Source organism: Schistocerca gregaria, chromosome 1 (genome assembly GCF_023897955.1).
Source record: "Schistocerca gregaria isolate iqSchGreg1 chromosome 1, iqSchGreg1.2, whole genome shotgun sequence".
NCBI classification, from domain to species: domain Eukaryota; kingdom Metazoa; phylum Arthropoda; class Insecta; order Orthoptera; family Acrididae; genus Schistocerca; species Schistocerca gregaria.
In genome coordinates, this window is record NC_064920.1 from 408,295,882 (window position 1) to 408,319,350 (window position 23,469).

At 37.6% G+C, this 23,469-nt stretch overlaps 1 protein-coding gene across 2 annotated transcripts in view; it reads right to left on the minus strand.

Annotated features, from left to right (window-relative positions):
- Positions 1-23,469, minus strand: part of LOC126349494 (telomerase-binding protein EST1A) — a 321,638-nt gene that overhangs the window by 99,327 nt on the left and 198,842 nt on the right. For both annotated transcript variants that reach the window (XM_050002435.1, XM_050002434.1), the window contains 2 exons: positions 21,081-21,142; positions 236-381 (listed from right to left, as the gene is read on the minus strand). In XM_050002435.1, coding sequence (XP_049858392.1) covers positions 236-381; positions 21,081-21,142 — 208 coding nt within the window. The remainder of the gene's footprint in view (positions 1-235; positions 382-21,080; positions 21,143-23,469) is intronic.

Sequence of the window (23,469 nt, forward strand, 5' to 3'; positions counted from 1 at the left end):
TTAGGGGAGCTAGGTTGTGTGGCCATTTCCTTTATAACAAGTAACTCTCTTGCAACGGTTTGTGAAGTTACCTTTGTTTGGTATGTTCTTTTACAACTCTCATTTCTTGCCTCTTTACATAAAACTAAATCTTAATAACCATCCTTACTGTTGTTTCCTTTTATAATTAGCAAAGAAAATATATAAGACAGAAAGATCAATAAGGAATATAGCCTTACTTGAGTGTAACACTTACCTTTGAGCTGTGTGTTTTCAATTGCAAACATATTGAGCGCCAGCAACTGTAGGAACCTATTGGCATTGAGTGGTACTGGAGAATGCTGTAAAAGTGCTCGAAACTCCCTCAACATCTGAACTGCCGATTCCTGGAATGTTTCCATCCTGCAAAAATGTATTGTTCACTGTAAGTATCAGGAATTATGGTATGATCTTAAAGATGAATATACATTATGAAACAAAACCTTACTTCTAGGTAAGTATGCAACATAATATTTTTGTCAATATATTGTACTGGTTATGTGTTTCTTTCCTCTTTTTTCCAGTTCATTTAAGACTAATTTTGTTAGGTTTTGTATGGTACTGTCCATTTAGTGACAACACTGAAGATTCTGAGTTACACATTTTACTCAAGTATGACGACGAAGACAGTTATCAACAAAAATAGATATTTTAAAAGCAAAATAAACTCTAGTATCTGTATTATAGCTGACACAGTGTTATATAATTTGAAAGAAGGATAAATTCCTTCACAGGACTGTAGGCAAAGATAATGAAACTCAGTGTAAATGTAAATTCAGATGGCAAAATGTTATACAAATGAAACTATATGGTTCCACAAATGTTTTAAAGTCTCAAACATCTATTATGTATACATCCAGACTGAAACCTTGGTAAATATTTTCATTTGTCACTTCATTCTGCATATATAGATGATGTAAAGTCAACTAAATAAAACTGTTCTCACAACATTGTAGATGGAAGTGCAGGGTGTTGACAGCAATCATAAATAGGGATTTAACGACGGTGCTAGATGCAGTCTGAACTAGCTCTTAGCATGACTAAGCAAGTAAATCATGGCTGAAGTGAGTGATCATCAGTTGGTAAAACAGAGATCAGATGTGCCATTGGGCTAATATTTTTTTATCTCCCTTGTCATATCAGGCAACGGCCTTTCTGTAGCAGGTTCTCTCATCGTGATAAGTACAACACTAGTGTATATTATTTGCAGTCTTCAAGAGAACTATTGTAGTATGAGCTAATAAAAACTATCACTCACAAAATTTAAAACTTACTTTATTATAGTTATGTTAAGGGCTTTTCTTTTATAGGATTGAGAGAATATGATTATTTTGAGGAGAAAATGAATTTAGATCAATCAGAATTCTTGCAAAACTTTATCTTTTATGTAGCTTGTATTTCAAATGTAAGCAAGAGTAAATAATCAAATAATTATTCAGTTTCTTGGCATAAATAAAACTGATAATCATTAATGTTTCCTGAAATATCACATTCAAATGTAAGCAAATGCTCAACAGCAATGCTTTTGACCTTTTATTCTGCAACACTAAAATTCATTATCTCATTAAACTTTGAAAACCATCAGGTCCAGATTAAGTTCACAAAGAGGTAACAGTCTCTATGCATAAAATTCCTATGAGGAGTAAAGACAGAATGGGAAAGCAGATGCAGCAGAAAAAAATCATTCAGATGAAACTGAATAAGAGAGAATAACTGTTTAATAATAAGCTAATAAACTCTGGCGCCAACGTAACATGGGAGTCATTCTCAAAGTAAGTTCCGTTTCTATTTCTATCCACAGCAGCACTACGATCGCAGTTCCTAGCATGCACGGCAGTTACTCTGACTCACGGAGAAGATACGTACGTCATTTTCAGATCGCTCCTGCCGTCGTGTGCTTTGTAGTGGTTCTTTATAATGTCAGCTGTAATTGAAAATGCCGCGTGTGTGGAATCAGATCTGTGATTTGTTTTCTAAATGCAAAGAAAGTTAAACCAAAGGAAATTCATTGGCAAATCCGCGAGGTTTATGGACAAAATGCTATGAGCGATTCAATAGTAGAATATGAGTCAGACTGTTCAATGAAGGACGTGATCAAGTACACAATGAAGAACGATGTGGTTACTGACAAACTGGTTCACACAATTGAAGAGGAGATTAAGCTCAACTGTAAGTTACACTTACTGCCCTTGCTATGGAAGTTCCACAAATCTCATGATCACTACTTCATGAAATTGTTACTGAAAACTGAAATTTTGAAAACTTTGCTCACATTGGGTACCCAAAATACTTACTGAACAACAAAAAAAAACAATGGATGGGCAGTGTACTTCAGTTTTTGACATACGACAATGAAGAAGACAATGGTTTTCTTTCTCAGATAGTCATAGGGAATGAAACTTGGGTATCTTACAACACCCCTGAAACAAAATGGCAATCAATGGAATGGATTTGCACCATTTTTTGGGACAGAAAAGGTATTTTGCTGATTGACCACGAGGCCAAACAATCAATTCACAAGGTTACTACGAGACCATTAAGAAATTGCTCGGTGGAATACAGAACAATTGTCGAGGCTTACTGTCAAAACATCGTGTTTTTTCCACGATAATGCCTGACCTCACATGGCGAATGTGACCAAACAACTCTTACGGGAATTTCACTGGGATGCATTTGATCATCCTCTGTGCAGTCTGGACCTCACTCCTAGTGACTTTCATCTCTTCTTGCATCTAAAATCTATCCTTGGTGGTCAACACTTCAATGACGATGATGAGCTGAAAGAACATGTTACCACATGGTTGAGATGAAAGGTGTAGCAGAATCAATGGAGTTAGAAGTGAAGTTTTTGTTCCTGAGAAAGAAAAAGAGAAAACACAAGGAACTAAACATTTCAGTCATTCATTTGATTGAGGAAAATGTTCAGAGTTGCAACCTGAAGAAGAAGAATGAGAAGACACTGACATATTCTGCAGTGGTCCTTTTTCTTAAAACTATAACAGAAAAATGGACATAGTGCTTGGAATGCTACCCTTGGACTCCCTAAGAATGTTAACTTGAAAAAGAGCTTTCTTATGCCCTGATAGCACTTTTTTAGTGCAATAAATGTAGAAAATTTTGGAGAGCCAGTAAAAAAGAGAATTCTATTATTATTTTTTCCTGCACTTATGTTGGTTGATACTAAGGGTTGTCTCTGATTGCCTCACTTTAGGACATCATTTCTATTTTGATTCAAATTGACTTGTTTATGCTTTTTCTCAAATTTGTACTATTAGGTGTTGATAGTACGAATTCAATAAATAAAATTTAAAGTAAATTGATTTCACCTATAATTCCAATTAACAAAAATACACTTACATCAAATGTTGTAACATAAAGCAGAGTAATGTGAGATGAGGGAAATTTCGAAAAGGCTAGTATGAGGTTCATCCACCACTGCCATGGATTACCTGCCTCACTGGACGAGGCATGAAGGTGGTCAGCCCCCGGAAATACAACCCATTGCCATGAGACTTTATTATGTACACAGCGCTACATCCCACAGTTGAGTCAGGTGCGCAATGGGCTGTTGTCAGCCATGACGTTTCATTGAGCCTCATGATTTTTTCATGTGATTCAAGTTTGGCAATCAAACAGGCCACTCGACCAAATCAACATCAACCTGTTGCGAAAATTATTTCTGAATGATTCGGTGCTGCTAGAACTGAATCACTTCACTGGGATAGGGCACCCACCCACTCAGCACCACAGTATGTTTCGTGATGTACACATACTGACATGTGGCAAGTAGACCATAAAGTCCCATCTAACGACATCTATCCCCGTCATGAGACTGTGATGCAGCCAACTTGTGGGTATTGCGCCATGTACTGTACTCCGGGTGGCCTGTAAATCATTACCAGACCCCCGTTCAATGAGCTAAACATTGACTCATCTGAAAAGATGATGTGATGCCAGTCACAAACTACATCCAATTCAACAAAAGCAAACCTGAAACAACTGTTTTATTATTTTTTTTAAAGTACCGGTGCCTTCTGCATGAAATCACTAATGCTACTTCAATACACAGACATCTAGTGAATAACTGAAGTACTTCTATGAATGAAGTGCATTGTTGCAATCACTTACAGTGTTCAAAGTAATAGGTGGTGTGGAGATTGTGCTACATGATAATAAGATATTGTTAAGTATTTCTTTTTATAGTGATCTTTCTGAGGAGATCACTGTCAGTGAAAGTAGTATACCTAAAGTTATTGTAATGTAGTTTCGACTTTGTACTACTGCTATTATGAGTGGTTTCCAAATGAAACTACTGGAGCAGTGTCACCTGAAATTTATTAAATTTTGGGCCCATTTTTGGTTGTTATTAAGGACGATAATTTGTTTCAGGCATTATGATTTCGTGAAAGTTTTCAGATGCCTGATTATGTCTGGGATAAATGTTAAATTGCTTACAAATGTTTCTCAGGAAATGACAATGGTTGAAAACTTTATGTTGCAATGACTCCAAGATGAAATTAGAGCCTTAAAACAATTGATTGTTTGCTTTTTGTCAATTTCTTCTTATTCTCATTGCTTATTATGATGATAAAGATTATTTTTGTGAAATACAGTGGAATCTTATTAGTATCTTCCTCATTAATGCATTTTGCTGCATAGTACACCCATTTCTGGGAACCCCAGTCCCAACTGCATTAAACACTTGTTAACGCAGCTCATTTATATGTTCTCCTTTCCTAAGTAGTGTATCCAAATATGGCAGTGTTTTTCGTTGCCAGCAACTATGCACATCACAAGCTATGATGGAAATGACCAATTCGATACGTGGAAATACAGTACAGTAGGGCCATTCCACATCAAAGAGACCAATATTAAAAAGTGTGCCGATGCGACCATCTCCAAATGTAACGAAATTTGATGTGAAGGTTATATATGGTCTTTGATGGATATACACCAAATTTCAGTTCAGTATCTTCAGTGGTTGAATTTTTAGTGACTTTTTAAAGAGAACCTATTCACCTTTGCATCATGTATGAAGGTGCAGATGTGCCTAGTTTGCTAGGCTTTTTTTTTTTTTTTGGGAACTTCTAGCACACATTTAGTCATTTGCTTTAACATACAATGGCAACTTTATATATACTGAATCACACCACGCCAAATATTTGGAATTTAGCAGCAAAAGCCTCTAACGTGTCTAAAAATTTCATTGTGGTCTTCTGAGAGCCAAAGTTTGACTGACCACTGCTACTTTTCTTATGAACCAAACACACCATGACTTCAGAGGATTATTCATTCCTATGTATTATGCCTGTATGTGGGCCAAATTTAACTAACATTGGAAAAGATGTGCAAAGTTGACCAAAATATTCTGAATGTAAATATTAGGATATTTTTTAGGGAACTACCTCAACTGTGCCTTTTTAAATCCTCCTCTTCTTACCATAGTGGGAAAGAGCATGCTTGAAGCTTTCAAAGCTATATTGTTTAATTTCTGGACCTTGCATATTGACGAGTAAGAAAACTTATTCAAAAGTGGGGAAAATGGATTATCGGTAAATACAAAAAAATTGATACAATTTGAAGTTGTAAACCAAAAATTGTGTAATTGTAGTGTCTTTTAGTAGTATAAGATTTGCCTGCACTTAGGGAATGTAACAGTGCTAATAATTGTTTTTACATTATTTTACAGTATAGAATATAAATATAATAAAACCTCAGAAAATGCTCTTAAGATCATAAAATCTAGATGATAATAATGGAATGTTATGTTGTTTAGAACATTTTAACCCTACAATGCATAGTAGTGTATTTGTGCATTGTCACTCAGTTTCCAACGACATTATGAAGCAGCAATAGCTTTTTTCTATCCTTGCAGCAGTGGTCCTCTGTTGAAATACCACCTTCAATTGTTGCTTTCATTATTGGAAATTTTCTGTGTGGCAATCTTCTGTGAGGCGTAATCTTTGGTATTGATGTTGTACAGTCTTAGTATTGAGTACTGACTGTTCGAATAATCAATAATCATTGTTGTAGCTGAAGGTAAGCACTAAATCGATATGTTTTGATGGTCTAATTTGTATATTTTATATAGGAACAAGACTGAATCTTCTATGCTTCAAACATGGATATTCATAAGCTTTCAAAATTGCTTGTTAGAGGTTAATAACTATTGTATAAAATGAACCACGAGACCCTCACACCCAGCCACTTTGATGATTGCCGTAAGTCATCACCATTCTATTATGAGAAAAGTCAACTACAATCAGTTAAGGAAACGTCAACAGTGGGCAAGGAGCTTCTATGACGAAGGTCTGGGCTTGATTTTACTGAATATGCCCAAATTTGTCCATTCCATAATGTCTTGTTGATGACAAAATTTCATTTCCTGCAGAAGACTGGCTGCAACTCTTTCAGTAAAGAAAAAGTGTAACCTAGAAGACTTTAACAGCAGTGACCATTGCAATGCCTGATAGGTTGAAGTTACTGACTAATGTTTTTAAACCTGATCAGAAAATTTGTACCAAATGTAGACAAGACATGGGCCAGAAAGAATCATCCCACCAGGATAAGTAAGAATCACCATCCACTGAAGACATGGGATGTTGTTGCTTTACTGCTAATACTTCATTATCATCACATAGAGTGTCACCGTTAAAGGTTCAATGGATCAGCGAAAGGGATTCAATGAGATACATGAACCGCAAAGTTCTGAAAGCCCAAGATAGCATTACTACAGTAACTGTCACAGCTGCTGGCTTGAGTTACATAGATATTGCTCAAATACAAACAGAAGAGTGCCAAAAATTTAAAGATATGGATATGGATATAAGAACTTAATATGGTGCCAAACAGCTGGACTATTGAAAAAACGGCTAAAGAATTTGCTGTTTCAACTAATTTGGAGAAGAAGTCGAGGAAACTAAAGATAGAAGATGGGATTTTGGCAACAAGTGTAAATAGTAAAAAGCTCAACGATAAAGTAAAACAAAATGTCCTCAGTGTTTTGAAGATGATGAGTTTTCTTGTTTGTGCCCAAGCTAAAAGGATTGTGTTGCAGTAAAAATAAATGATAAAAAGATTCAAAAGTAGAAACATCTGCTCCTTTGAAACCTGAAAGAAATGTTCATTGCTTATTGTATGCAATATAGAAATCAACTGAGATTCTCAAAATTTTATAAGTTCTCCCTGAAATGATGTACTGCAGTTGGCACTTATGGATCACATTCAATATGTGTATGTGTAATTCATCAAAATGTCAAATTAATGTTGGCTTCAGAAACATCCATCCAAGATGACTACAAGCTTTTGAAGGAAAAAACTGTATGCAGTTTGGAATTAAAAGATTGTATGCTGCAATGGTGTGTGGAATGTCCAGGAAAAATACAACAAGAGGCTTTTCTCAAAGATGATTTTCAAGACTATAACCCTGAAGAAACAATGTAATACCAATACTATATCCATACTGACAGACACATACTGGAGACATGTCAGAACTGTTGAAGTTTTCATGGAGACACTGATTTTGAAAATTACTGGTTTAAGGAGCCATCCTTTGTGACAAAACACTAAAGCTTATACCTTAAGCAGCTAAAAAGAAATCATGAAGAAAACGAATTAATTATATTGATGTATTTTGCAGAGAATTATTCATTTGTTGTTGAAGATGCTGTGCAAGGATTTAATTGGGGGAATAGTCAGGCCACACTACATCCATTAGTTATCTATTTTCGTGACAAAGAATGCCACAGTATTAGCATTTGTATGACCAGCGACTGTCTCCATCATCATAACCATTGCTGTCCATGCCTTTCAAATAAAGTTAATAGAATATTTCACATGGACAAGAAATGTCCTCATCAGCTTTATGCACCCACATGGTTTTGCTCATTCCTTGCACTGGCCAGCTGCTAGAGACACCGGCTGGATTCCTGAGCAACATATTCATGACTTTAGAAGCACAATCAGCATTGTCATCAGGAAGACGAAACACTTTTCTCAACCTATCCTTGACAAAACTGTAGAAGTATTTGATCAAAAATGGAACTGACTCTTAAGTGTTTTTTGTTTCACAAATTTACTGTGTTGTGTATTACACTTGTTTGATGACATATGTTAAATTAATGTTTGAAACTGATTTATATAATAATTAAAAAAAATTACTTGTAGGACTAATGAGCAAAATATTTCACTTTTCAATCTTCTCGAAGTGCTAAAATAATAACTTTTGAAATGTATTCTTACCCAGCAATACGCTAGATCCAGAAATTGAACGAGGGTGAGTCAAATGAAAACCTTAAATATTTTTTAAAATATTATTTATTGTGCAGAAATGGTACAAAGCTGTACCACTTTTCAACATAATCTCCCCCAGACTCAATGCAAGTCCTCCAGTGCTTACAAAGTGCATAAATTCCTTTAGAAAAAAAATTCTTTTGGTAGTCCATGCAACCACTCGTGCACTGCGTGGCATACCTCTTCATCACAACAGAATTTCTTTCCTCCCATCGCGTCTTTGAGTGGTCCAAACATACAGAAATCACTTGGGGCAAGGTCTGGTGAGTATGGTGGATGAGGAAGACACTCAAAATGCAGGTCTGTGATTGTTGCACAGTGTGGGGCCTTGCATTGCCATGTTGCAAAAGGACACCTGCGGACAGCAATCCATGTTGCTTTGATTTGATTGCAGGCTGCAGATGATTTTTAGGAGATCTGTGTATGATGGCATGGCATACCTCTTCATCACAACAGAATTTCTTTCCTCCCATCGCGTCTTTGAGTGGTCCAAACATACAGAAATCACTTGGGGCAAGGTCTGGCGAGTATGGTGGATGAGGAAGACACTCAAAATGCAGGTCTGTGATTGTTGCACAGTGTGGGGCCTTGCATTGTCATGTTGCAAAAGGACACCTGCTGACAGCAATCCATGTTGCTTTGATTTGATTGCTGGCTGCAGATGATTTTTAGGAGATCTGTGTATGATGCACTGGTGACAGTGGTCCCTCTAGGCCTTTTTCATCCCAAAAGAGTGTCAGCATAACCTTCCCTCCTGATGGTTCCGTTCAAACTGCTTTGGTTTTGGTGATGAGGAATGGTGCCATTCCTTGCTCGCTCTCTTCATTTCCAGTTGGTTGAAGTGAACCCAGGTTTCGTCCCCAGTAACAATTCTTGCAAGGAATCCATCACCTTCTGATTCAAAGTGCTGAAGAAATTCTTCACAAGCATCAACACGTCGTCTCTCATTTCAGGAGTCAGCTGCTGTGGTACCCATCTTGCAGGCACTTTGTGAAACTGGAGCACATCATGCACAATGTGGTGTGCCTACGCATGACTTATCTGTAAACATGCTACAATGTCATTCAGTGTCACTTGGCGGTTTTCCTTCACTATGGCTTCAACTGCTGCAATGTTCTGTGGAGTCACAACTCATTATGCCTGACCTGGACAAGGAGCATCTTTCACTGAAGTCACACCATTTGCAAACTTCCTACTCCATTCGTAGACTTGCTGCTGTGGCAAACATGCATCACCATACTGAACCTCCATGTACTTTGTGAACAAACAATTCATTTTTTAAGTGTTGCTAGTAGTGAAGGCACAGCCATAAGTCCACAGGCCAACTTGGTGCAGGGTGGAGAGGTTATACGGAAATATATAAAGAGTGTGCAACATGCAGGTGTGAGAAAAGTAAGGGCTGTGATGTTTATGATTGTAAACTAACATTAGCATCTGTAGCAGACTTACTTAATCTTTATGTAAGAGATGAAACTCCAAAAGTTTAAACAACAAGGATCCTAGCTAAACAGTACGAAGATAAAAACATAATTTCTAATAAAGTAAAAAGTGTGTTCGTATTAACTAGAATTTTTTAAATGTGTCATGTGTGAACAGCGATTGCAAATGTAAGTGCATGTAAACAGCAAGGAAAACACAATAATATTCTGTTTCTGATTGGTGTGGTGAAGTTTTGTAATTGTGATTTAGTTTTCATTTGTAATTGTGATTTAGTTTTCACATGAGAGGACCATACAGTTGTTTTACAAGTAAGTTAAAATGTTCTTTTGGGTTAGATTCCAACCACCGACCTATGGACATCATCTTTAAAAAATTTGATGGTTCACCACTCTAACAACTAAGTTTCCAAATAATTGAGGTATAGGCAGATAAAACAACAATTTCCACTAGGAGTTCAATTACACTGAGTGACACTATCCTTCATTGCAACAGTGGAAGAGCATATCTCAGAGATAAGTTAACATTAACTTCACAGTGCAACACATTTTTAATTGAGTAAGCGAACTTGTGTGTCAACATGGTAGCAGTTTGCTGGTACAGTGTAACCACATTTTACACACCAATCCCATTCTCCAAAATATAAATTCCAAAACAAGACATCACTGTGAATTATCATCACAACAACAGGAGCAGCGAGCTAGCCAGTGACATCACAGGCATCACACAACTTGAATGGAGCGTTTTTGCAGGCGTTCAAATTATTTGAATTTCATTTCCATTTTTATAAAAGAATACGCAAATTAAACAGGAAAAAAAGCTTGTTGGGAGAATACAATGACATAATTAATCTTTTAAGACAATTTTTGGAAAACAGACAAATACTTTATTCAGTTGCTGGTCTTTCTTTGTTCATGTACGGTACAGTGTGACTTCAGTGTCTAAGTAATTCTCAGTGCTTAATTTTCTTTTTTGTTTTGAAAAGGGAGCCGGTATGCCATGAATAAGAAAATAGTGAGGCATTTCACTAATGAAGAGAAGTAGAACATTATTCAGGAACTGGACAAAAATCCACACATCAAACATGTTGATGCTGCACAAAAACTGAACATTCCTCCATTTACATTAAACACAATAGTAAGCAAGAGAAAAATAATTGAAGCTGCATGTGTGGAAGGAGGAATCAGGTAAAGAAAACTGCGCTTGACGATCAGTTTCTAGAGCTTGAAAGTTTCCTGCTGAATGGTTTAAGCAAACTCGCACAGCGTAATCTCCAGTTGATGTGGTACTGTGGTTCGTGTTAAAACTACTTATTTGGTACAAAAGTTTGGACTCAAAGATTTCAAGCCACTCAATGGGTAGATTGAGCAGATTAAGATCTGACAAAATTTAGGGTATAAAATGTGCTCGAGGTACAGCAGAAAATTCAGCAAAGAGAGACTGACTGTTCTGTCATGTTACAGTGCAAGTGGAATAGAAAAGTTGGTGCCACTAGTAACTGACACAGCGAAAAGTTCACAAAGCTACAAAAATGTGCAGACATTCCAAAAACAAATATACATCTAATCCAAAAGCATTGGTAATGAGAAGTATATTTGATGAATATTTGCACAATTTGGATACAAGGTTGGGTGTCAGAAACACATCAATCGTCCTCTTTATTGACCAATGTGCAGCACATCCTCAAGATGCATCTTATCTTCGTAACAGAAAAATAGTGTTTTTTTCCTGCCAAGTGCACTAGCCACCTTACAGCCATTCAACCAAGGCATTATACGATGCCTGAACCAAAAATAAGGAAAGTTCTTCTACAGATGAGGCTGGCCTATCTTCAAAGAAAAATAAGGAAGGTGACGATCTTGGTTGCTATATATTTAATGAGAAATGTGTGGGATTCCGTGCAAGAAATCACAATATCAAACTGTTTTCAGAAGGCCGGCTTTAATGGGATACTGCCCCTTACATGAGAGATCACATCAGAAAACAATGAAACTGTAGATGAACAATGGCAGCAAATAATGGGGCCAGATGAAAATACCGCATGCCTCAGTTTCGATACTTATGCTGAGCATGATGAAGGTGTTGCTGTCTGTCAGTTCACGACAACTGATAACGTGTTGCAGGAGCAGATGGCAGAAAACAAGAAAGTAAAGATGCGGATTGAATAGGCCCTTCACCAGTCCCCACGATGTTAAAAGCCATTGAAGCCATGGACACAATTAAACTTGTGTGTTAAGCTTTGAAGATGATAAAGAAGTGCTGAAAGGTGATGAGTTGAACAAGTTAATGAAGATAGTTATTACAATATGTAAATGAGGGCTGAAGAAACAAGCAACGACTTACATATTCTTCAAATGTCTGTGAAGACAAGACTATGCAGTGTAGTGAAGTTAGGTTAATATGTACAGTATACCAGTAGTTTTAGCAATGACAGTTTATATTATCAGTAGTCATTCACTAATGGGAAAAAGCAAAATGAACAATGATGCTTTCTTTTAAGAACATCTGTGCAAATTCTGCCTCACTTTGTGAATAAATAAAATCATTGTATGTAAGGTTCGAATTAATTTATTTTTTATTTATTAAAACTGCTTTAGGTGGTGGTGTCATTTTACTAAACAGTTACTATATTTATACATAATGTTATGTTTTACAAGTTACATACCAGTATAGATGCCGTTAGCCACAGTAAAATTGAAATTAGATGTTAATGTGATTAACATGACTGTATATGTAGGTAGGTATGTATGTATCCACATATAAAAAAGTCAACTCAATTGAAATTTATTGTTGATGTACAAGTCTTTTAGGTATGTTCCTAAAATATGGAATCATAGTTTGGGGGCTAGAGGCTATGCTCTCACATCATGTGACATACCTAAATTCCAATTGATGGCTTTGTACATATCCGGCAGCTTGTATGTCACCAGTGTCACTTCACTTTAAAATATTTTTGCTTCTTTTACAATAATATGTAATTTTGAGTTTCTGGGTGTGATATTCTGATTGTATTCTCAAAAGGACGCATTTAGAATTATAATTTATTATGTAGAACATCAGGAAACGTGGCATTACTAGATCGCATATTACCCCAAATGTGCTACTTTCAATTACACTTTTTCACCGCTGAAAAAAAAATCAAATCATTGCCAAATTCAATATTTTTTGGTAGTAAGTTTTCCATCCTTTCAATAATGTTCATTTATGAAATTCCACTGTATCGTGTAAACTTTTGTTCTAAAGTGAAACCACCACCTTGTTTGTTTGTCTTTGTCAATTTCATTTTTATTCAATGCTTACTATGACGACTTACTTGCATACGTCCTTACTTGCTTGCTATGGCGATTTCAAAATTGTTGTTGTTGTTGTTATTGTGGGACTCAAAAGATCCCCACAGGTATCAATTAACATGTTGTCTTGTTGAGGCATTGACACTTTTCCCAAGCCTTATCACCAAAGCCAGCTAAATTAGCACCCCCCCCCCCCCCAAAAAAAAAAAAAATCACTTTATGCACGTCAGGGCACAACAATTGTGAATGCTGCACCCACCTGCCGCTTCATGCCCGCTGAAACCACCACCATTCTGGACAACTGCCAGGAAGCTATCTTTCATGGTCTATTTATGCTGAAATACCATGGCATAAATGATTGTCATATACTCATCTGTGGTGCAGTGTGTTACCACATTCGGCATACCTCAGCTATATTATGCTTGCACCCGTTACGCTTGCAACAAACAACGCAATGTAAAAAAATATGGTACAAACAGTAGAATTTCAGAGCCTCAAATGTTGCCACATTGCTACCACGTAATTTCACAGATTTGCTCTTTTGTCTTTATCTAATGAAACTACTCAGCATTTCAAACAAATAATATAAATAGATGTGTGGTGTCTGTTCTGTGTGCTATGTCCTCCATTGTTGATTTATTCCAATGCATGGAGATGGCAGAATGTCCTGATTTCTCTTAATCAGATAAATAAATATTATTATGTATATATAAAAAAATATCCAGTAATTATATGCATAAAATGAGAAAGATCCATATGGAAAAGCTTTACAGTAAAAGTGGAACAAATATACTGTTAAAATTATGTTACATGTGACGCTACTGCCATTGGCACTGTACTTCGCATTACCAATGGTGCATGCTGCACTCCACTGAGGGTACCCGAGCTTATCAAGACACGAACAGTTTTATTTTGTTGACTGTACATACAAAGTTTTGGATTTTGCCTCAATTTCTGAATTCGGTGATGAATAGGCCGGTGCTGTTAAGCTGAGAGAGGAATAACATAAATGAGTACAAACTGTAAGTTTCATAATTTTGCACTGAATGTCAAAATATAAGAAACAATGGATAAGAAAAACAACATGATCTGGACATTTTTCAACAAGGGAGGTCAATAGTGTGGCTATAGCTACCGAGGCTAGAAGCCATTCTCCGTAAAAAATAATACTGATGTAGTGAATATAGGATGCAGAGGAGGATACAAAATCATGCATGTGCAATGTAGTCCAGTGAAACTGTCAGAAAAAAGCCTGTACCTTCCAAAGGTGTGGTAGAAGATTTTATTTTTTTAACTCTTTCATATTGTTGGAAAGGTTAGAAAATCAAGTTTTGCCAACAAAATTTCTCTTGGGAAAACTTTCTGCAGTCAAAAAACTTCGAAAATTGTGGACTTTTTTCAGTTTTTTCAAAAACACAGTTTCATTTGCTCCTATCGTTTTGACGTCTATTTTCTTTTTTAAAGAGCACAAAATTCTCTACAAATTTAGTTCTTATCATTTTTTTCTACTCCCAGTATCTAAGGCACTACAGTGTGTCAAAAAATAACAATTTTTCAAATTTCGAGCAAAGTGGCAAATTACCCAATTTTTGAACACTGTTATTTCATTTTCTATTTGTGTAGAATAACATATTACTCATCATGAAATCCTCCCCACTCCACCAAGAGTGTCTTTCCGCCGTCCACCTAACCTTCGTAACCTCTTGGTTCATCCCTATGAAATCCCCAAACCACCTTCCCTACCCTCTGGCTCCTACCCTTGCAACCGCCCCCGGTGTAAAACCTGTCCTATGCACCCTCCCACCACCACCTACTCCAGTCCTGTAACCCGGAAGGTGTACACGATCAAAGGGAGAGCCACGTGTGAAAGCACCCACGTGATTTACCAACTGACCTGCCTGCACTGTGACGCTTTCTATGTGGGAATGACCAGCAACAAACTGTCCATTCGCATGAATGAACACAGGCAGACAGCGTTTGTTGGTAATGAGGATCACCCTGTGGCTAAACATGCCTTGATGCACGGCCAGCACATCTTGGCACAGTGTTACACCGTCCGAGTTATCTGGATACTTCCCACCAACACCAACCTATCCGAACTCCGGAGATGGGAACTCGCCCTTCAGTATATCCTCTCTTCTCGATATCCGCCAGGCCTCAACCTCCGCTAATTTCAAGTTGCCGCCGCTCATACCTCACCTGTCTTTCAACTACTTCTTTGCCTCTGTACTTCCGCCTCGACTGACATCTCTGCCCTTACTCTTTGCCTTTAAATATGTCTGCTTGTGTCTGTGTATGTGCGGATGGATGTGTGTGTGTGTGTGTGTGTGTGTGTGTGTGTGCGCGCGAGTGTACATCTGTCCTTTTTTTCCCTAAGGGAAGTCTTTCCGCTCCCGGGATTGGAATGACTCCTTACCCTCTCCCTTAAAACCTACATCCTTTCGTCTTTCCCTCTCCTTCCTGAAGAAGCAACCATCGGTTGCGAAAGCTAGCAATTCTGTGTGTGTGTTTGTGTGTTTTGTTCATGTGCCTGTCTGCCTACGCTTTCCCGCTTGGTAAGTCTTGGAATCTTTGTTTTTAATATATTTTTCCCATGTGGAAGTTTCTTTCCATTTTATATTACTCATCATGTTATTCATTGGAATTTACCATCTCACTCTGCTGCAGGGCCAGGACAAACAGCATCATATTCAGTAACTACGAACACATTCAAGTCGGATTGCGTGAAGTTTATTTGTTTTACAATACGTAATACTATTGCATGCAGGTGCCGTACATTTTCTACAGTTGAGTGACGTTAATGATCAATTATAAGAAAAGGATGTAGGAATTATTCTTTAGTGGACAAAAGCGTATTTATTCTTTGGCAGGCAGGTGAAAGGCGATAATCTTATCAATAGCCCAAAGCTATGTTTCTTGCCTGCAACGTCATTTTGGATCTCAATTTGCTACTGTATTTGATGGGTATCCATGTGATGGAGACAAATGTAGCACAAAGAGTGCTGAGAGGATTCATAGGTCCAAAAAACATTCTTCGGTTGACGTTGTGGTTGAATCGGAGATGGTGAAGCATGTCCCTCAGGACAAGTTCTTGTACAGCAAACGAAACAAGATGCATTTGATCACACTTCTTAAAAAGGAATTTCTGGAGTGCGCCAGGCACAAGAAGATGCTGACGTTATGATGGTAACATCTGCCATTTCAAGAACCAAAGATTTTGGAAGTGTTGTCATTGTAGAAGGTGCTGACCTGCTTGTGCTCATGACCGGTTTGGGGCAAGGCATTGAAAACTTATTTTTCTTAAAGCCAGGAAGGGGAAATGCAGAAGACAAGTGGTTTTCGACTGCATCTTACAAGTTTGACCGTGAATATAGGATTTAGCTTTTTTTTTTTTTTGTCAAGGCAAAAATTAAGTGCTGCAATATCGTTGCGAAAAATGAACACTTAACCTCAGCGCTTAGCACGTTCAATAAACCACATGCTACCCATGAAGAAATAATAACAGCAGGAGAACAGGTTACTATCGCATTGTGTATTGGAGGTGTCAGCAGTTCCCACACACTAGACCATTTGCGGTACCAGTTATTCGCCAAGTCTGCCACAAGAAGCAAACTGAATCTTGCATGGTTGCCACCTACACAAGATGCTGCACAACATCATTCGTTGCGGACTTACCAACAAGTCCAAAGTTGGATGGGAAACTGGAAACCTCCTGAGAAATGGGGCTGGAATCACAGTGATCACAGTCCAATACCCATTATAATGAGGCAAGATTTAGCACCTGAAGCACATCTTCAAATTGTTTCATGCTCATGCAAGCTGAACTGTGACGGAGCCTGCTCCTGCAGAAAAGCGGGTTTGAAATGTTCTTCAACTTGCAAGAAATGTATTGGGGTAGTGAAGATGATGTTATGGAGGATGTTGAGAAAACCACTGACGAAATCAACGAATTTGCTGAGGCTGACTCGCTGTTTAAACAAGAGGTGAATCTGGGATCAACTCCACGTACAGACCCTGAATCCTTAACTCAAGGTATTTCTGGTGACACTGAGGAACCTGGTCCATCAAAACATTGGAAGTGATGCTCATATCTGTCTCAAGTTCACTAAAGTGCGATATTACAAGTATTGCACACCCAGAACTGTCAACATTTTTTAGTAACTGACAATGCATTTTAATTGTAATAAAGCTACTTATTTTTAATGTCAACTGTGTGGCTTTTATACACAAGAATAATTACCTACCTAATTAGGTTGCCTATTGCAGCTAATAATAGTTCAGTTTCCTGAGACAATTTATTGATTGTGTGTGTGTGTGTGTGTGTGTGTGCGCGCGCGCACATGTGTGTCTTAATGATGTATTTTTATATTTATAGTTTTACAAATACCAGGGCTGAGGTGGCCCATAGTGAACTTCAGGTAGTGATGTAAGAATAACAATAGTTGGGTGCCCAGCAATCTTCATGTTGCATACAGAGAAATTGAATACCTGAAAGTGAGGTGGTAAATTCCAACATATAACATGATGTATAATGTATTTATACTACACAAACAGAAACTGAAAAATAGTGTTAAAAAATAAGGTATCTTCCCACTATGCTCAAAATTTGAAAAATTGGTAATTTTTGATGCACTGTAGCGCCTTAGATATTGGGAGTAGAAAAAATGGCAACATTCATATTTGTAGAGAATTTTGTGCTCTTTAAAAAAGAAATAGACATTAAAGCAATAGGAGCAAAAAAACTAAGATATTTTGAAAAAACTGAAAAAGGCCGAAATTTTCCAAGTTTTTTGACTGCAGAAAGTTTTCCCAAACAAAATTTTTGGCAAAACTCTGTTTTCTAATCTCTCCAACCATATGAATGAGTTGAAACAATAAACTCTTCTACCCCACCTTTTGCAAGGTATATCTACTATTTGGCAGGACTAATGAATGATGACTGGCACAAAGCAAATTTTAAAACGTTAACTATCCTATTTTTAGTAAACACTCAGATACACCATGTGTGTCTCCTGAGAGTCATTTTTTTCATAATTCTGTTGACATTTCACTTTTGTGATGTGTAGATAGAGTCAGAGCAAAAAGTACTATTTATCAAGTATCTCAAGTAATTCCCGAGTTTTCAGAAAGTGTGTGTTTACTGTTAGAAACTTATTTTTTAACATAAAATGTTATGTAAGGATTTGATGGAGGAGTCCCAAATTAGTCTAGTGCCATTTTCAAATAAAAAATATGCATGTTGGCAGAAGAGTGGCAGTACGGCATGGGCCAGCACACAAGCCAGGGCAAGTCCAGCAAGCTAAGGTTTGCCGATACAAGTACCAGTGGACATACAAGCTGGTTGTGACAACCCCCCCCCCCCCCCCCCCCAACACGACATTTTTCAGGCCTTAAGGTATAGTAAAATACTGCAGATATTATTGTGTTATGGATATGAAAACCAAAGTAGTAGTTCATCCCATCTTCTTTGCCCAATTTCCCCAGTGTGTTGTGAAACATTGCACTTTAAGATGCACCAGTGCTACCCAGTTTCTGCTGGAGTAATGGTTATTTTTCACATTTTGCTACCTCTCTTAACACATACATTGTTAAATCAAATATAGAACTAGACTAAACAGGAATTGGTTTATCCAGAGAGGCATAGAACTGAACATTATAAATAACATTTAATTTGTAGTGCGAGGTAGACTGGTATTTATGGTGTATTTCTGAACGTACAGCCAAGTTTTTGTCTTCATTTTTGCGTAATATTTCAATGACCAAACTAGTCGCCAACTTCATGTGCTGCAAGTTGTACTGTTATGCATATCGCTGCCTGAACTCCAACCAGTCCATGCAGCGAGTACACATAACAGCACAACTAACAGTGTCTGAAGACGACTAATGCGTCAGACGGTGAAATATTGAGCAAAACTATAAACAAAAAAACCTCACTGTACACCCAGAGATTCATCTTTAATCAATTATGCCAAGAAAACCTATGAAGTCATACTGCCATTTTCCACTGACACTGGGCAGCATGTAAAACATGGTGAGCAGAGTTTTGTCTGACTTGTCCTACACAATGCATAAACAAAATACCAGAGAGAATGAGCTACTAAGAAACACATGGGGCTGGTGTTTGGTGGGATGGGTCTCTCTCTCTCTCTCTCTCTCTCTCTCTCTCTCTCTCTCTCTCTCTCCCCCTCCCACTACCTCCTCCCCCCCCTCTCCCTGTCCCTGTCCCCCTCCCCCTCACCATCCCAACATTACAATTTAAAGCTGATCTAAATGTTAATGGCCCAATTTATTGGCCTCGTTTACTGTACAAAATTTCTCTTTTATCCCTTAGTAAATGCCATCAATGACTTTGCAGCATAAACAATGTGCTGTCCCAGTAGCGTTAGTGAAGATGAGAAGTTGCACACTAAATATACGAGGGCTATCCACAAAGTACATTACGTTTTGGAATTAAAAATAAATTAAGTATTGGAATTTTTTTTTATTATATACAGATGAAAGCCACACTTAAATACTACTTTTCTACATAGTTGCCATTTAAATTAAGCGTGGACAAGCTTGGAAATTCCTTCATCGTAAAACTCGGCCGCCTGCGCCTTCAACCAAGTGGTTACCTCTTTTGGGACAGAAAAGGTGTGATTTTTGTGGATTTCCTGGATGGAAAGAGGCACTACAATAAACTCTCAAAGCTATTGCCAAACTCTGCACAACCTCAGACGAGCAATACAAAACAAGCACAGGGGAAAGTTGGGCTCAAAGATCTTGCTGATTCACGGCAACGCCCGGGCCCACACAGCAAATGCCACTTGTGAAGTTCTTGAATCTTTTAAGTGGGAGTTGTTTCCTCATCCGCCGTATAGTCCCGACCTGGCACCGAGCGACTTCCACTTATTCCCAGCAATGAAGGAGTGGTTGGCTATGCAGTGTTTTGATGACGACGCACAGCTTCAAGAAGAGATAACCACGTGGTGAAAGCGCAGGCGGCCGAATTTTACGATGAAGGAATTTCCAAGCTTGTCCATCGCTACGATAAGTGCCTTAATTTAAATGGCAACTATGTAGAAAAGTACAAAGAAAAAGCAGAAATCAATAGCAGAGTAATTAACAATTAATAATATTGACAGAAGAGAAATCAGCACTAAAGATGAAATGATGACGAGAAGGCCTTCACTTTTTAGCAGCAGTATAAACTCGCTGTCAGCAGATAGCTTAACAACCTCTGACACACTAACTCCCTATGTAAAATGCTGACAGGTATACACTTTCAGTAAGTTTATGAAGCGCAGCTATCTTGGCAGCTGGTACACAATCTGATGGAGAAACAGGTGAGAGTCTACCAAGGAAGTAGAAGATGCTTAAAACCAGTGGAACATTATTCTACCCTATAACTATCTTGTGGCAGAGAAAAAATTAGCTGTATTCCTTATAACATTTACCGAATTTTCCATCATGCTTGACTGAACATAATATTAAATAGGAAATTCATCCTAATGTTCTGAAAAATTATGTTTATTTGATCACGAACTGGCTTAGAGCTTAAATACATATAATACTGCAGAACATTACGAAGTGTTACCTATTTAGTATAGCTATATTCCTAATAACTAGGCAAGTTCTTCCATGATATACAATGATTGTATTTTCCATTCACATGGTGGCAAAGACATTTTTAAATACTACATTTAACGCTTGTTAAAGCACAATAAATTACTTGATGGGTGTTTACCCAAAGAATATAGTATCATAACGCATTACATACACTTAACAATAGAGGTTGAAAAAGGCATTAAGAGGTTGGGAATACACACACACACACACACACACACACACACACACACACACAAAGCACACGCACAACCGGGTAAATAAACTGTTCACCACATATACTACCTGAAAGGTGTATCCAAAATAAGCTACACGGAAGTACTCACTACTACATTAATTGTCAACTATTTTAAACTGTGAAGTAAAATCTAAATTTGTACAACTTAACAATGATTTTTCACAATTAAAAAAAAAAAAAAGAGAGCTTCTCAGACTCACCCAACTTTGGTGAAAAGTTTTCCTTGCACATTCAGGTAACTAATAACGAATCTCTTGTTAACCTGAAACACATTAATGGCAAACTGAGTTTATCTGTCTACTTAGCACTACAGCATTTTGTTCATTATAACTAACATAATCTGAGGCACAATCCCAATTTGAATAATCTAACAACACTGTTTTCTTAAAAGAAGAAAGAATAAAATCATCTAAAATTACGAGTACTGTACATGACTCTCCGTAGTCAATAAAAGTGATGAAAGTCATGAAAGTTATGAACTATTCTTGGAAATTTCATTTGCTTCACAATCATTACTGTTCCACATTAAATGGTCTCAAAACCACTTATATAATACTAATGGGCTCTCAGTAGCAATCACTGGTACACCCAAAACATGAAGATTGGTTTTTCCTCATTATTATCTTTGAGCCATGTATGCCACACCACACTGCACACTGTTCTCCACGGTAGCCTCCAACATGCATAGATAAACTATTAATACTCTAAAACAGGGCATCCTAACCTTTTCAGCTGGCGGACCCCTTCTTCAGTCGAAAATCCATGGCGGACCCCTAGTCAGTCAAGAGCACAGTAACTCCAAATTTCAGAGCGAAACCCTTGGGAACTGAAAGCTTCTTAATGCAGGTGCCATGTTCCCAATGACCGACCCCCCCCCCTCGAATTATCAATAGTCTTTTGTTTAGAGATGAATGAAAACAACTTGAAATTAACGATCCAATTGGAATACTCACTGTATCCAGACACTTACTAGTGGATTTACTCCCTTTGTTCAAAACACTATATCTTGATTAAAATTACTTGGTAATTGAAATTTCACACGATTGACGTGTCTTCCTCCAAGAGCAATCAATGTCATGTCAAAAACTGTTCGGTGTTGACAAGCTATCGTTTATGGTCTGTTCACTTCCACTATTTGGCTACTGTTATGTAAGGAGCATGCATATTTCGTAACAATGTGTGTGTGTGTGTGTGTGTGTGTGTGTGTGTGTGTGTGTGTTTTACGCGTGAAATCCGAAGAAAAATGTTCAAATGTATGTAAAGTCTTCCTTTGATCGTCCTCCCTCCTTCATTTCAACTGGAAACTTCCCTTGTGAAAGCGATGGAGAAACTGCACCCTTCTTCAGCCACCGATTCATGTTAGAAGTAATAAACTGGTCAAAAATCGACTTATGAAATAGGTAGTGCACTGACAAGTCAAGTTTAACACTTAATGATGCCTGGCGCCACATATGAGCCAGCGAATGCTGTGATTGGTCGACAAAGTTCGCTCCGCACATGCGTAAAAGGTTTCAGCGCATCTAGCGCCATGATCCCTCATATTGTTGCAAAACAGTCGATCAGAGAAGCCGCATTCTCCAGCACTAAACTGTGTATATGTTCTCACTTAGGAACCACAAAGGCTGCTTGGGGATACAACCTGAAGTACAAGTACACATGTTTTTCACACGAAAAAAATGATGAATTTGATTTTCACATTTTTAATCAATAATTTTACTCATTATTTTACACGATTTGGTGAAAGGTGTCCACAGACCCCCTAGAAAAAGCCGGCGGACCCCTAAGGGGTCCGCAAACCACAGGTTGGGAAGCCCTGCTCTAAAACATTGTTTTCAAGTTGAAATTCTCTTCCATTTTATACCGTTTAAATTTATACAATTTTATGGATGAATATGAAACAAACTATAATTCAGCTCATTACAGCCTATCATCTTTCACTACACAAACAGATGACACCTGCAACACATGAATGATCGATGATATCATCTAACAAATGTGCTGTGTTTCTGAATATAACTATTTTGATCCTCTGGAAGCATTTTCATCAATTGAATCTAAATTATTACACATTAATATGTATATGGAACTAACTGCTATTAGACAAAGAGATTGAGACATTCTGCACCAGTCATCCTACAAAAGCGACAGACAAATATTTCCACCTCAACATCAGAATAAACTAGTAGGTAACATTACAAATTAGCTGCAGACGCAAACTGTGTACTGTACAGTTCAGTAACGTGCCAACAACATGTACCATTTCTGCTCTGTATCTTCTTGTTATCCTGGTATCTTCTAGAAGAATATATGCTGCCTTACAAAAAGAGTGAAGCACCCAGAAGAGGAGGTGGAGGAGGAAGAGGATGAAACAAAATTGAAATTTGTAGACTGAGGGGTATGTGAAGTTATTACAATACTGACTCAAAGTGAGGAAGAATTGGCAGTATGAGGCCAATTATCAGCATGACATTACAGCCCCTCCAGTCTGGGTGAATGTGATGATTCAGTAGGGAAGTGTGTCATGAAGTAGTGTATCCTCTCATGAGGCAAGCCAGTCCACAACTGTTGTAATCGGTCCATTTACCCTGG